We start from the raw sequence: 15,561 nt of genomic DNA, 5'->3' as shown, positions 1-15,561 counted from the left end.
TACTGTGCCTTCATTCCAGCTTCCATTCTTTTCAGGAGACTCGCTTTCAGTTCCTCAGAGAATCTGCAGACACGCCTCTGAAGTTCAGTCTGAGAAGCTGGTTGATTTTCTGAAGTGATCAAACCCATTCAGTGGTGCTGAGGTCTGGACTCTGGGGTGGTCAGTCCATCGTCCAGCTTCTTCGTTTGGTGTGTCCGTCTCCTTTTCTCAGCGAGGTTCTTCTTGATCAGCTACACATCCTTTCAGACCCACAGCGCTGAGTGGTCTTCTCACAGTGGAAGGATGGACAGAAACACCTGTGGATGTTTTCAGATCTGAAGCAGCTTGATGTTCTGCTCTCTCTCAGAGATGGAAGCTTTCACTGCTGTTTATCTGATGGGGCAGTTTTGAGGTCGACCAGCTCTTCCAGGTGGCTGTTAGGAGGCCCATTTTCTCCGTAACGCCAGTTTTGTAAACTTGTTTTCCCACCTATTTTCCTTTGTCGTTCCCCTTCCTTTATGCTAGAAAGATCTCCCGGGGATTAAATAAATCGTACTCTATGGCTGTTTTGACTGAAAACTAGAAAAAAATAAATAAAGGCTGGTCCGTGACTTTTGCGCAGCGTTGAAGTCTGAAAAAAAGGTGGTTAAATGTGGTAAACAAATAAATTACCTTAACACTTAAAGAGGTTCTTTAGGTTCTTTTAATTACAAAGTCCTGAATTATAAATCTAAGCAAACAGAATTCAAAGGATCCATTTTAATCAAACATCAGAGCATTATTTTTTGTCATGGCTACTGCTGGGTTTTTCTCTTGTTCAGAGTGTGGCATGTTTAGTTTAGACCCCTTCTCCACCGATAGTCATAATGATAGTGGTGTTTGTTCAAAGTGCAAGCTAGTTAACTGCCTGGTAGAGAAGGTGGACAAGTTAGAGCTGCGTATCCGGGGTTTAATAAGGGATAGACAGCAAGGGTCACTGTTAGCAGCCCCGGGTACACCAGGGAGAGCTAGTACCCCCTCGACTCCGGCCTTAGAGCCCCCACAGCAGGGCGAATGGGTAACGTCTCGGCGGCATAGTCGAAAGGCTAAGGCTAATGCTACTGCAAAGGCCACAGCCAGCCCACCTGTACACCATGCTCCCCCAGTTCACGTGTCAAACAGGTTTGCCCCGCTCAGTGAAGCACCCGCTGAGGAGCCTGTTAAAGGTACTCTGGTGATAGGAGATTCTATCGTCCGGCACGTGAAATTAGCTACTCCTTTAGGGGCACCAGCGGCTAGAGTTATCTGCTTACCGGGAGCCAGAGCACCGGACATTAGTGGCAACCTTAGGCTGTTAGCAAATAGGAGATATTCGAGGGTAGTTATTCATGTAGGGGCCAATGATATTCGTCTGCGGCAGTCTGAAGTAACTAAGGCTAATATTAAAGAGGTGGTTAAACAGGCCCAGACGCTGTCCGAAGAGGTAATCTGTTCTGGCCCCATCCCAATGAGGCGTGGCGATGAAGCTTACAGCAGGCTTTCTTCGCTGAACCGCTGGATGTCCAAGTGGTGTACGGACAATCATGTGGGCTTTATAGACAACTGGCTAATGTTTGAGGGCAAGCCTGGTCTTTTAGGTAGGGATGGTGTCCACCCCACGCGGGATGGTGCTGCCTTACTTTCGTGCAGCATAGCACATAGTCTCTTAGTTAGTCGGCAGAGTAGCAGTAGCCTTAGAAGCTGCTGACAAACCGGAGCCGGGACCAGGCCGCAGACAGAGAGGCTTAACCGACCGTCTGTGAGCTGCAAAGAGACGTTACCTAGATACCAATGTATTCAGACTGTGTCTGTCCCCCGAGTCAAACATAAATGTCAAAAAACTCAAACAGTAAATCTAAATAACCTAACGTATATTAAACAATCATATCCAGACTGTAGCACTAGCACTTCAAAACTAAAGATTGGTTTACTTAACATAAGATCTCTAAATTCAAAAGCAGTAATAGTGAATGAAATCATAACTGATCAGAAATTTGATGTGTTGTGCCTCACTGAAACCTGGATTAGACCCGATGAATATTTAGCATTAAACGAAGCCACCCCTGCAGGCTATAATTATATACACAACCCCAGATCGTCCGGTAGAGGAGGCGGGGTCTGCATAATTTTTAGAAATTCCCTAGCTGTCAATCAGAAACACTATGATAATTTCACTTCTTTTGAGCTTCTTTACATCAATATAATTAATCCAATTACAAAACAGAATGCATTTTCTTTAATTAATATTTACAGACCACCAGGACCCTATGTAGAATTTTTAAAAGAATTTAGTGATTTCGCTGCAGATTTAGCAGTTTGTAGTGATAAAGTAATTATAGTAGGAGACTTCAACATTCATTTTGAAAAAGTTGATGACTCATTAAAAAAGGCTTTTGCATCAATTCTAGACTCAGTTGGTATTGCTCAAAATGTAACAGGACCTACGCATTACTGTAATCATACTCTGGATCTGGTTTTGACCCTGGGTGTTAGCATAGATAACCTAGATATTCTTTCTCAAACCTCAGTAATCTCAGATCATTATCTTATTTCTTTTAAACTTCATCTTAGTCATAATATACGTACATCCCCCAGCTACTCTATGAAACGTTCAATAACGCCCTTTACCGCTCAACAATTTACTGATAACCTTCCTGATTTATCAACCATAGTGTACTCTCCAGGTAACCCAGCAGAACTAGACAAACTAACTGATTGTTTAGAAAATACCTTCCGGTCTACTTTAGATGGTGTAGCACCACTTAAACACAAAAAAGAGAGACAGAAAAAACTTGCGCTGTGGTATAACGACCAAACTCGTACTTTAAAGCAATTAGTACGAAATTTTGAGCGAAAATGGCGATCAACCAAACTGGAAGTATTCCACTCTGCTTGGAAAGACAGTATTGTTGAATATAGAAGAGAAATTAATAAAGCCCGCTCAGAGTATCTGGCCTCTCAGATCGAGATTAATAAAAACAACCCTAGAGTTCTCTTTAGTGTTATTTCTAAACTGACTAAAAATCAGGCAGGTACTGATCCTCAGATTCCAGCAATCCACACTAGCAATGCTTTTATGGACTATTTTGATAATAAAATCGAAAATATTCGGGACAAAGTTCAACAGATAAATAGCACATCTTGTCTGTCATCTGGTGTGGCTGATATAGAACAAAATCCAGCTACCGAAGTCAGGTTGGAAGTTTTTAACCCACTACATCATTTAGAACTGGAGAAAATTATCTCCTCATCAAACTGCACAACCTGTACACTTGATGCAGTTCCCACAAAACTATTAAAACAGGTATTACCAGACATAATTAAACCACTATTAACAATAGTAAACTCATCATTAAACCTGGGGTATGTTCCCAAAGCCTTTAAACTAGCAGTAATTAAACCTTTGATCAAGAAACCAAATCTTGATCCTAGTGTACTATCTAACTATAGACCTATTTCAAATTTACCATTTATTTCTAAGATTTTAGAAAAGGCCGTGGCCCAACAACTTGGCTCTTATCTGCAAAGAAACCAGATCTATGAAAAATTCCAATCTGGATTTAGGCCTCATCATAGCACTGAGACAGCTCTAGTTAAGATAACAAATGATCTGCTTCTTGCCGCTGACCAAGGCTGCGTTTCTTTACTGGTACTTCTTGACCTGAGCGCAGCTTTTGATACAATAGATCATAATATCCTCCTAGAAAGATTAGAGAAAATGGTCGGTATAACTGGAACTGCCTTATCGTGGTTCAAATCATACTTGACCGATCGTTTTCAGTTTGTGAGGGTAAATAATATACCCTCCAATTATACAAAGGTTAGATATGGAGTTCCACAAGGCTCTATCTTAGGACCGTTATTATTTACGTTATACATGCTCCCCCTGGGCAAAGTTATTAGAAAACATAATGTTAATTTTCATTGTTATGCAGACGACACGCAGCTCTTCATATCAGCCAAACCTGATGACAAACAGAGAATAAAGAAAATGGAGGATTGCGTAAAAGATGTGAAATCATGGATGTCACACAACTTTCTTCTATTAAATAGTGATAAAACAGAAGTTCTTCTATTAGGCCCTAAAGCTGCTAGAAATAAATTATCACACCTAATGTTGAATCTGGCCGACTTCTCAGTCACACCTGGTTCAACAGCTAAAAATCTTGGCGTTATCATAGATTCAGATCTAGCATTTGATAAACACATATCTAATGTTACTAAAACAGCTTTTCTACATCTCCGTAACATCGCCAAGCTAAGAAATGCTTTATCCTTACATGACGCAGAAAAATTAGTACATGCCTTCATTACGTCAAGGCTAGACTACTGTAATGCGCTACTGTCAGGATGTTCTAGCAGTAACTTAAATAAACTTCAGCTAGTTCAAAATGCTGCAGCCAGGGTCCTTACTAAAACTAGAAAATTTGACCATATTAGTCCAGTCCTATCAGCTCTTCACTGGCTTCCAGTCAAATTCCGCATAGACTATAAAATTCTCCTGTTAACGTATAAAGCCCTACATGGGCTCGCTCCTGAGTATCTGAGAGACCTTATCTCCTATTATGAACCACCACGATTACTTAGATCACAGGGTGCTGGCTTCCTAGTAGTTCCCAAAATTCAGAGAAGCTCTGCAGGAGGAAGAGCTTTCTCTTATAAAGCGCCCCAACTCTGGAATAATCTCCCCGATAATGTTCGGGACTCAGACACAGTCTCAATCTTTAAGTCTAGACTAAAAACTTACTTGTTTAGTTTAGCTTTTGGTAGTTAATGTTAATTCCCTTTAGATAAGGCTGCAGATCCAGGGGTTCATGGACATAGTGAATTGTGGGTAAACTGAGATGCTGGTGCTGCTGTCACTCACTACATGCAGTCACTCAGGTTTGTGGACGGTGGAGTGGGTGAATGCCAGTGTCTCAGGGAGCCTCCGTGTCTATGTTACCTTCTGGCTCTCTCCCTTTAGTTAGGCTGTCATATTCAGACCTGCCGGAGTCATTAGTCACACTCTGATAATTTTTTACATTTTCTGTTCTTCATAAATACAGTCTAAACTAATTCCTAAATCTTTCCTTCCTCCGAGTTACTGACTGTCCACCGGTCCGGCCCAATACTGATGGATGTCCCACCCTCAAGTCCCCCTGTCCCCCTGATTGACCAGACTGATGGAAGTTTCTGGAACGCAGCTTCTCCACTACAGATCACATCCAAATCTATATGAACTCTAATTGTTTCCACTGTTGATTATACACACCTGAATATATTAGAACTGCGTGGATGTAAAATTGACTTTTCAATGTTTAACTTATAAGTTGTCTGACCAGTGGTAGGATGGTCCCCCCTTTAGATGTGAGTCTTGGTCCTCCCGAGGTTTCTTCCTCCTCCAGCTCTGAGGGAGTTTTTCCTTGCCTCAGCGCTCACGGGGGTTCTGTATATTCTGTATATTATGTTCAGTGTTTTGTCTGATTCTCTGTGCTGTGATTCCCATTTTTGTAAAGCTGCTTTGTGACAACATCAGTTGTAAAAAGCGCTATATAAATAAATTTGATTTGATTTGATGATTTGATTATTTCACTAATCTCTGTACATCAAGATGATTGTTTAGTAACTATGATCATGGTTCTATTTACCGCATAAATCTCACCCCCTGATTCGTCTGGATTTCACCCTGTATAAAATAAACATTCACATGATCAGTCCATACTTTACAAAGCTTCATTCTTTGGCACGATTCTCAAGCTGAAGGAAAACACTAAACTGTGCAGTGCAGTGGCCCTCCAATGTCAGTTTAACCCCACAGTCAGGGATGTACCGATGTGGGAATTGTGGGCTGATGTCCAGTATTTTAATGTATGTATCTGCCGGTGTAGATATATAAACATTTATAAAATAGGGAAATCGGGACTATATCCACCTGGTTCAGCATTACAGAGAAATATACAGGGTAACAAATGCTGTAATGCATCACGTGAATATTTAGCTCTCCCGGAGCACAAGAAACACGTCATGAAATATAAACATAAACATATGTCCAGTGCTTTTTAAGGCTTTTATAAGCAACTATCTGCTGAATATCCAAGCCACACTTGTTTTATAATAAACAGTATTTGGCTTTGGATTTCTGGCATGAACACTTAATTTGGATGGTCCACTGTAGATGCTTTGTAGTTACTCAGTCTGTCTTCAACTCACATTCAACTAAATATCAATGAACGCTGAGTGTGAAGGATTCCATAAAGAATCAAACCCTAAACCTAAACTTAACCTTAACTTCAACCCCAAACCTAAACCTACTCCTTAACCTAACAATAACCATAATGTTGTTGATACTCAAATAAGTATCACCAGAAAGTCTGTTAATAATTTAAATATCTGTACATCATCTATAAGTGACCATCCAAATAAAGTGTGACCATATGTATATATATGTATATGTGTGTGTGTGTGTGTGAGAGAGCACTAACACTCTATAGTGTACAGTATATCTCATTGTAGATAATAGTAGAAATTAAATCGTGGTCCAAAGTCAATATTTGCCTGATTCCGATTACAGTATCTCTGATTTATGTTGCTGCTGGTGCAACAGTTCATTTATTTGCGAGAATTTCTTCATAAAGCTCTTTTCTGAAGCCCAGCATCTGCTCCAAGTCTTTGTTCTGCAGGATCTCCTGCAGTGAGAGTCTAGTGCTTCTGGGCAAGGTCACTTTCCGTTTTCCACGCGCTGCCCACACCATCTCCAGCGTTGCAGCAAAGGAGCTCTTCATGTCCTTACATACGGGGAAGAGGCAGCAGTTCCACAGGTTGCACACATCCCCAGAGAACCTCACGTCCTCGGAACACAGCGCCCAGCGGCTCACGCACTCCTTCAAGGTGGCTCCAAAAAGCTCCAGCTTGTTTACATCCGCAGGACCTGACACTTTTTCCTTCAGGTCGTCTCGGATGCCGAAGGCTACGGTCACAAAGACGGTCTTGCCGTCCAGGGTGGTGCTTAGAGAGTGCATTAAGGTTTCACTAGGCACTGAAAGTTCTGCACCAATCCAGCATCCGCTCACAATAGCTCTGGTGCCAACGGTTACTTTGGCTTCTAGTCTGGAGTACTCCACCACAGTTCCTGCAGACACCGAAGCGCATGGGTGCAGAACGCTATGCATTACACAAGCAGTATGTTCTTCAGAAGCCTCCAGCTGACATACACTAAAGGCGGCTGGAAGGATGCCAAGCTCTGCTCTGAGACACGGGTCAACCGTGAAGTGGAACAGGTATTCCTCTGTGGTGCCCAGGTGGTAGAACTTTGATTCGTTGAGGAGAATGACATTGAGTGGTGTTCCCTTCAGGCAGTGGAAGATTTTCCTTCTGATCCCCACCAGGCTGCTCTCTGTCTTGGTGACGTTTGCAGTGTCGTTGGTATATTCCACTGTGGCCCCTGGACCCAGGCCCTGAAGAAAGTCTCCATAAGCGTCTATTTCACATCTCAAAGGTCTGATATCTCTAAACAAGCTCAGGAGTGTCAGTGCACTGCCATAATCAACATAGTAGGTGCTGTCAGTGTAGACAAATTCCTCGCCCGCCTTCTTGCACACCACACCGCTTTTACGCATTCTTTCAATGCTCGGTTTGTGCAAGAACTGGAAGCAGGTTCTATACTCCACGTCTTGGATGTGGGAATCTTCTGCTGGTTCCAGAACAAACACGCCATGTGTGGTTCCGATGGACAGAGGAGAAGGGTGGGCCAGTGCCGTGAAGCCCGGCTTATCAAACACAATACGATCACTTGCGCTGTACAATTCGATGTCATCGGCGCAGGTGACCAGCACGCCAGGCTTCATGTGAGAGGGGAAGTCCACATACATGGCCAGTTTGAGCTCCAGCATCTGATACAGAGGTTCTCCAAAAGGGAGTGCAGTGAAGATCTTGCCAAGAGCGCTGGAGTTGGGTAAGCGCTGACTGAAGCCTCCTGCATGCATGGAGATAAAATGCGCCAGAATTGTATCAGTAAAGGTCTGTTTGTTATAGCAATACTCCAAAAGCAATATAAACATATCTACAGTTATATGTTTTTGTTCCTACATGAAAAAAAGTTAACACATCCTCCACAGAGGAGACAATTCTGCCCTCTTTAAAGCGCAGTTACTGTTCACTGTGCAAAGGTTATGGCACTAATTTTCTATTTGTTAAAGAGGAACGTATTAATTATTAGAGGAACTATTATCTTCCTTCCATTTAAGCCTTGAACTAGCCTTCAACTGACTAAAATATTGGAGATCACACAATAAACCATTAGGGATTACACATTACTCCACTTCTAAGTTTTTCCTGAGCCAAACTAAACTCACACGAACTCATGCAAACTCCAATTACTGTGAGACACAAATAAACAAGCAGCTGCTGCTGTTTTCTCGGCCGTTTGCGCTGACACAGTAAAGAAGCAGCAGGTGAACATGTTTAAGTGATGGTCATGGATTTAAAAATGAGGTCAGTGCATTTGTTTCGACATAAACTCGTTTGTGCTCGTGCCTCAAACATGGGAATAGTATTATAGAGGGTCTGTGGGCTAGCTGAGGGTTATCTCTCTATGATAGGTGCTAGTGGTGGGAGCGGAAGGTGAAAAAGGTCCATTCTGATTTCAGGTGGACATTAACATTGAAAAGGACCCACCTGCATGTATCAGAATGATTCTGAATCTGGACAGCTTCTCCCCATACTCATCACTCAGGAGCTGCAGTGAATGTAAAGTTGACCCTCCATTACCTGCATGAAGACCAGATGAAGGCTCATATCACCACTTTGGCAATCAGTTATATATTCTTTGCAAGCCAACATCTGTTGTACTTGCCAATCTTGTATCCTGGAGGATCTGCAAACACGTGGTAACTAATGCCAATCGGAAGCTCTTTCCTGTCGCACTTCTCTCGGATCTGGACTTCGTATGCAGATCTCTGGTCCTCGTCCACTGCTGTGATAACCACAAGGTCCCAAAACTCTTCAGGTTTGACCTCTTTGCCTGGAACAACAATTAACCTCAAGATCAGCCCCAACAAACACAAACTATGGGTACAAGTGTAGTGACAGCGAAATTTAATATCAAAATTTTAATACCATTTTTTTGGCTTGTCCTTAAAGCAAGAATACATACAGCTATGCTCTATCAGTGTTTCTCAGTGCTGGTCTTTATGCACCCCTGCCTTACACATTTTGGTGTTTTTCCTGCTCCAACACACCTGATTTGGTTCAACTTGTCAACTAATGACAAGCCATTCTTGTATTTTACTGAGTGTAACTCTAGGCTATTGAAGGCATGAGTACACGAGGGTAGTGTAAACCCTCCTGCCTATAAGAAAGCTTTAATTTAGCTTTTTCCTGCAGAAGAACCACAACAATTAGCTAATGAAGGGCTTCTCGAGATGAATGACATGTATAAGAGCAGCAGAACAAAACCTGCGCAGAAAAAAACAAACTATGGCTGAATCCCAAACAGCTCTCTAGTCCCGGGACAGTGCATTACACTGGACATGACATTGCGGTTTCTACACATTATGCCGAGGGGTCAAGCCTCAAACCAGAAAAAGTGGACATTCTGGTCTTCTCAGCCAAAAAAAAAAACATTTATGGCATTTGGCTGACGCTCTTATCCAGAGCGACTTACAGTTTGATCATTTTACACAGGGAGGCCAAGGTGGTGTTAGGAGTCTTGCCCAAGGACTCTTATTGGTATAGTGTAGGGTGCTTACCCAGGTGGGGATTGAACCCCAGTCTACAGTGTAGAAGGCAGAGGTGTTAACCACTACACTACACCAACCAAAAACAGACGTGAATCTTAATGTATAAAAAAATATTTCAATTTAAATCGCAGTCACAATATTCCTTTATTAGCTATGAGAGCCCAGCACTAGTAGCAGTGATCCTTACAAGCCCAAAGTCATAATGTCATGCACTATGTAGGGAGCGCAAAGCCATTTGAGAAGCAGCCCAAAGCAGGAAATTATATTTTGAAGGGGAATTTTTCAAATTTCCTGAAGAGTTCAGCCCTTGAGATGCCAACAGAGCCATGACTACAACTAAAATACAGCCATTTAAATACTTTCCAAGACCACCAGTGAACGTGTCTTCTGAGGTTCTATAAGTGGCTGATTGTAGTAGAGATAAATGCATAGATACATATAACTTTATTGATCCTGAAGTGGAGGTGCAGTGTTTGAGAAGCAAGACATACAACTGCACATAAACTTACACATACTATGCAGGAAAAAAATGGGAATAAAAATAGACGTACGCTAAATCAATAAAAGTATATATTTGCATATATACACCGCATATAAGACAGATGTGTTGTATTTACATGACAGCAGGCACTGAATGGTGTGAGGTAAACTAAAGCACAATGAGCACAGACACAACTAGGAGTGGCAGCAATACTACCGTGTGACGTCACTACAGTAGCAGTTATGATATATTTCATGCATGGATCCCACAGTGACTGGATTCAGATAAACAGATAAAGCCCAAAACTACCACACAATCATCATGAAACAACTTCTGAGGGATCAGACAGCGTACATCTACGGAGCCCCGCAGGTGACATCCTGGAGAAATAAAAATAACGCGTGGGAACGAGATCCTAATGTGTGGCCACGACTCAGGAACACTCGAGAATGAGATGATCGTCGTAGTAAGGCTTTGCTAGGTCGTGGCCACGCATTATTTTTGTTTTTTTTTTCTACAGGCTGTATAGGATCTTCGTATATATCTAACTTTCTGGACTGAGTCTGAGCGTCTTAAGTTTCTCTAGAAGGGAGGGTTTCACACCGAGCCACACTGAATGACTCCGTTTACACCTCTGCCATTTAATTATGCCCCTTTAATGGTCATACAGCCACCGTGGAGGTCTTTACCCCGTATTCTGTCGAACCTGTCCAGTTTCTCCTGGGTGGCCTTCAGCAGGCGAGCGCTTCTGCTGAGTTCCGTCATTGAGAGCCAGTCCAGAGCAACCTTAGCTCAGCTTAGCTTAGCTTAGCTAACTAAGCGAGACAAGAAGAGCAACGAGAAGCGAGAAACACACGATACAGACAATTAGCGACAACCTCCCTGCTGTTAATCCTTCTGGAAGTCGGGTTTGGGCAAAATATAACTCTTTAATGAGTCTGTGATGAAGATAAGAACTTCATTCAGAGCTGCTTCGTGCTGTGTTTACGTCGCCGCGTCCGCATTCCGAGTCACGTGACACGCTGGTTTTATTTTATTTTATTTTATTTTTTATATGTTTTTTTTTTTACTTCTTGACTCCATCATGACACGATCTTTAAATTAGTTATGGTGTGAAATAAAATGCAGGAACACAAAAAAACGCGTAATCCGTTTCAGACTTGTGTTGCCACGGCAACAGTAACCCTGGCGTTGAGGTGAGGAACAACAGAAACGCGTCTGAACACGTCTAGACACTCAGGGCTCAAAAGCTCCTGAGATCCTCCACAGGTGAGAGAACCGTCCCTGCAGCGACATACTTACACGAGTAGCTAGCTAGCAAAGATCAACCGGATTCAAAGTAATAAATCAATAAAAGTAAAAAGCTCCTGTAGGTTAGAGTTCTCTAACTTAACTACAGAACTGCAGGGGCACCTCTTACACACCTAAAACAATATAGTTCTCCAAGGGGTCTTTAGGAAAGGCGAAGGTTCCATATAGTTTTATATTGAAGAATTTCACGCGTCAGTAGTTCTTTGCTTGGTGGATCTTCAGATTAATGAAGAATGTGTCTTGTATGGTTCTGTATGGAACCTTTTTGAAGATGGTTCTATACAGCACTACAAAGGTTAGGCTGTTGTTGCGGTATCAAGCTTGTGAAACCGTTTTGGGGTGGCATGGTGGGTGGTGCTGTCGCCTCACAGCAAGTAGGGTCTGGGTTCGATTCCCCGGCCGGGTGACCAGGGTCCGTGCCTGCGTGGGGTTCCTCCGGGTACTCCTGTTTCGCCCCACGGTCCAAAGACAGTCAGGTCAAATAGACATGCTAAAGTGAGTGAATGTGTCTGTCTGCCCTGCGATGGACTGGCGACCTGTCCAGGGTGTATCCTGCCTTTCACCCGATGACCGCTGAGATAGGCTCCAGCTCCCCCCATGACTCAGAAGGAGAAACGGCTTAGAAGGTGTGTGTGTGTGTAGAACCATTTTGGGTTTATATAGTACCTTTCTTAAAATGGTTATGTCTAAAGTCTTAAAAAAGATGGTTCTTTAAGGGTGCATGAACTCTCTGCATGAATGAAATGACCCAAAATCAATTAGAAATGAATTAGGAACGAATTGTAAACTCATTCATTCAGAGTGGTTTGGTGTGAAACGCTCCATTCTGGAGAAACTTGAGTGTCAGAAGTGTTCACGGTGGTGGTGATAGGAACCAGACATCCACCTCTAAAAGCTCCCTCACAGAAAGTTACTACACAAAGTGGTTAGATACACCGATCAGGCAAAGCATTATGACCATTATAATCCTCGTTTCTACACTCACTGTCCATCTTATCAGCTCCACTTACTGTATAGCTGCACTTTGTAGTTCTACAGTTACAGACTGTAGTCCATCTGTTTCTCTGATACTCTGTTACCCTGTTCTTCAGTGGTCAGGGCCCCCATGGACCCTCACAGAGCAGGTACTATTTGAGTGGTGGATCATTCTCAGCACTGCAGTAACACTGACGTGGTGGTTTCTACGCTCACTGTCCACTCTATTAGACACTCCTACCTTGTTGGTCCACCTTGTAGATGTAAATCTGCTGCTGCACGGTTTGTGTTGGTCATCCTCTAGTCCTTCATCAGTGGTCACAGGACGCTGCCCACAGGACGGATGTTTTTGATTGGCGGACGCTTCTCAGTCCAGCAGCGACACTGAGGTGCTTAAAAACTCCAGCAGCACTGCTGTGTCTGATCCACTCAGACCAGCACAACACACACTAACACATCACCACGATGTCAGTGTCACTGCAGGGCTGAGAATGACCCACCACCCAAATAGTACCTGCTCTGTGAGGGTCTGTGGGGGTCCTGGCCACAGAACAGGGTAAAATGCTGCATGACGTCTCAGACGTTTGTCATAAGATTTTCAGCTAAAATCTATTTTATCTATTCAGGGTGAAGGGATGCATGCAGTGTGTTGTGAGTCTAAGTAGTTCCCAAACAAAAGGTATATTTTCATATTTCCCACTATTTTACCATCATCAACATTACTGCTACAACCCAGTCCACGGTCAGCCTATAACAGAGAGTGAGAGTGGGCTCTGTCCCAGACCTGCTGCCAGACCACACGCCAGACATCATGGAAGTCAGAAAATGGAAAATTTACTTCGAAAGCTCAAACATACGTTGGGTTGATGGCCTCAGGGACGAGCATATGCCAATTCTGTTACGACCCCTGCTCCTAATATAGCTGTTGTGTGCCTTGTGCTGGCTTTCTGTGTGTTTTCCTTATTGTGTCCCCTTACATGCAGGTACATGATTGGCCACACAGGGGCGGAACCGATGTATAACAGGTCGCCAAACCAACACCTTGGGGAGACATTCAGGGCTCTTTTCCCTTTGATATGACCTGGAAGAATACCTATCCAGACCAGCCTGGCACTCTTCACAACACTCCTTGCTTTGCTTCGTTTGTGACAGTTTTTAGACTCAAGCTTTCTGGTGGGCATTCATGGGCTGGAGGTCAGGGAACCAGCCTTGCAACTGGAAGTGTGCCGGTTTGATCCCCTGAGCCAACAGTCTGTGACTGAAGTGCCCTTGAGCAAGACACCTAACCCCCAATTGCTCCCTGGGCACTGCGGATAGGGCTGCCCACCAATCCGGGCAAGTGTGGGTGTTGACTAGTGTGTATGTGGTGTTTCACTGCACGGCTGGGTTAGATTTCCGTTGTGGGACTAATAAGGGTCTCTTGATCTTCTGTGAACACTGGAGAAGTAGGGGATTGTTGCCACTGTGTGTTACTTACCTGTTTAAGGTAGGGAAGTGGGGTCCCTTTGTTTGTTTTGTTCTCAGGTTTAGTTAGATTTATAAGCATTAGTAGCCACCCACCACCTCGCCTAACACAGTCAGATGGACCCACAAACAAATCTGTACCAATGCCTTTGTAACAGTACTTAAAAGCTTACCTAATAGCGATATGAAAGTAAGCAGCTACTTTCACAAATCATCCTAAATAACAACCTCAAATTGCTTCAAACACTAAAAAGCTCTAAAATCAATAAGACAAGTTAGCATTAGCCACTGGGTCATACTAACAACAAAAGTTGCTCACCTCAAATACCCCGGCTCATTAAAATGCCAAATTACAAGAAATACACTATATTTACAAAAGTTTTCACTCACCCATCCAAATCACTGAATTCAGGTGTTCCAGTCACTTCCATGGCCACAGGTGTATAAAGCCGAGCCCCTAGGCCTGCAGACTGCTTCTACAGACATTAGTGAAAGAATGGGTCGCTCTCAGGAGCTCAGTGAGTTCCAGCGTGGTGCCGTGATCGGACGCCACCTGTGCAGCAAGTCCAGTCGTGAAATTTGGCCACGTAAAATTACAGAGCGTTCAGCGGATGCTGAGGGGCATAGTGCGCAGAGGTCACCAACTTTCTGCAGAGTCAATCACTACAGACCTCCAAACTTCATGTGGCCTTCAGATCAGCTCAAGAACAGCGTAGAGAGCTTCATGGAATGAGTTTCCATGGCTGAGCAGCTGCATCCAAGCCTTACATCACCAAGCGCAATGCAAAGCGTGGAATGCAGTGGTGTAAAGCGCGGCCACTGGACTCTAGAGCAGTGGAGATGTGTTCTCTGGAGTTACCAGTGCAAGGTCCATAAAGACGTGGATGAGCGAGTTTGGTGTGGAAGAACTTGACTGGCCTGCACAGAGTCCTGACCTCAACCCAACAGAACACCTTTGGGATGAATTAGAGCGGAGACTGTGAGCCAGGCCTTCTCGTCCAACATCAGTGTCTGACCTCACAAATGTGCTTCTGGAAGAACGTTCAGAAATTCCCATAAACACACTCCTATCCCTTGTGGAAAGCCTTCCCAGAAGAGCTGAAGCTGTTATAGCTGCAAAGGGTGGGCTGACATCATATTAAACCCTATGGATTAAGACTGGGATGTCACTCAAGTTCAGATGCGTGTGAAGTGTGAAGGCAGACGAGCGAATGCTTTTGGCAATATAGTGTACATGCAACAATTCTCAAAACTCAGAAGACTCTGTAGGTTCACTGGTGGTTTAAATAAATTGACTATGTTTGTGCTGTAGGCATTGTGACCCTGGTTCCCATCACCACCACTGTGAAGACATCAGAGTCAGTAAGCTCCTGTACAATTAACCACTTCACATCAAACCACTCTGTTTACATCTCAAGCACTGAATTATTCAGGAAGTTTGAAAAATTGGTGGAATTCCCCTTTAAGTACATGTCACTACAATGGAAGTCGTTCCTAGTTTGATGAGCACTGATAAACATTTTTGACTTGCTGTTAGTTTCACTGATAAAACATGAATGACTTGTTTCTTCCAGTCTCAGCCAATAGGAACTGTGACCGATAGGAAACAGTGAA

General features: G+C 43.4%; 1 protein-coding gene across 1 annotated transcript; it reads right to left on the bottom strand.

Moving 5' to 3' along the window:
* Window positions 1-5,568: 5,568 nt before the first annotated feature.
* On the bottom strand, window positions 5,569-11,186 carry fpgt (fucose-1-phosphate guanylyltransferase). The gene is made up of 4 exons (XM_017717787.2): window positions 10,887-11,186; window positions 8,831-8,998; window positions 8,653-8,745; window positions 5,569-7,951 (listed from the first exon to the last, which is right to left on the bottom strand). The coding sequence occupies exons 1-4, from the start codon at window positions 10,960-10,962 to the stop codon at window positions 6,585-6,587; spliced, it is 1,704 nt and encodes a 567-aa protein (XP_017573276.2). The 5' UTR covers window positions 10,963-11,186; the 3' UTR covers window positions 5,569-6,584.
* Between the last annotated feature and the right edge of the window lie 4,375 nt (window positions 11,187-15,561).

The sequence above is a fragment of the Pygocentrus nattereri genome, chromosome 28 (assembly GCF_015220715.1).
Source record: "Pygocentrus nattereri isolate fPygNat1 chromosome 28, fPygNat1.pri, whole genome shotgun sequence".
In the NCBI taxonomy this organism is placed as follows: Eukaryota; Metazoa; Chordata; class Actinopteri; order Characiformes; family Serrasalmidae; genus Pygocentrus; species Pygocentrus nattereri.
This window is presented reverse-complemented; position numbering and strand designations above follow the sequence as displayed.

Bases quoted from the DNA above. Each gene is read 5' to 3' on its own strand.
- fpgt (XM_017717787.2), bottom strand. From the start codon at position 10,962: ATGACGGAACTCAGCAGAAGCGCTCGCCTGCTGAAGGCCACCCAGGAG. The intron at 8,999-10,886 runs GTAAAGACCTCC...TTGTTGTTCCAG, and splicing joins CAGGTTCGACAGAATACGGG to GCAAAGAGGTCAAACCTGAA. The intron at 7,952-8,652 runs GTGGGTCCTTTT...CCATGCATGCAG, and splicing joins AATCATTCTGATACATGCAG to GAGGCTTCAGTCAGCGCTTA.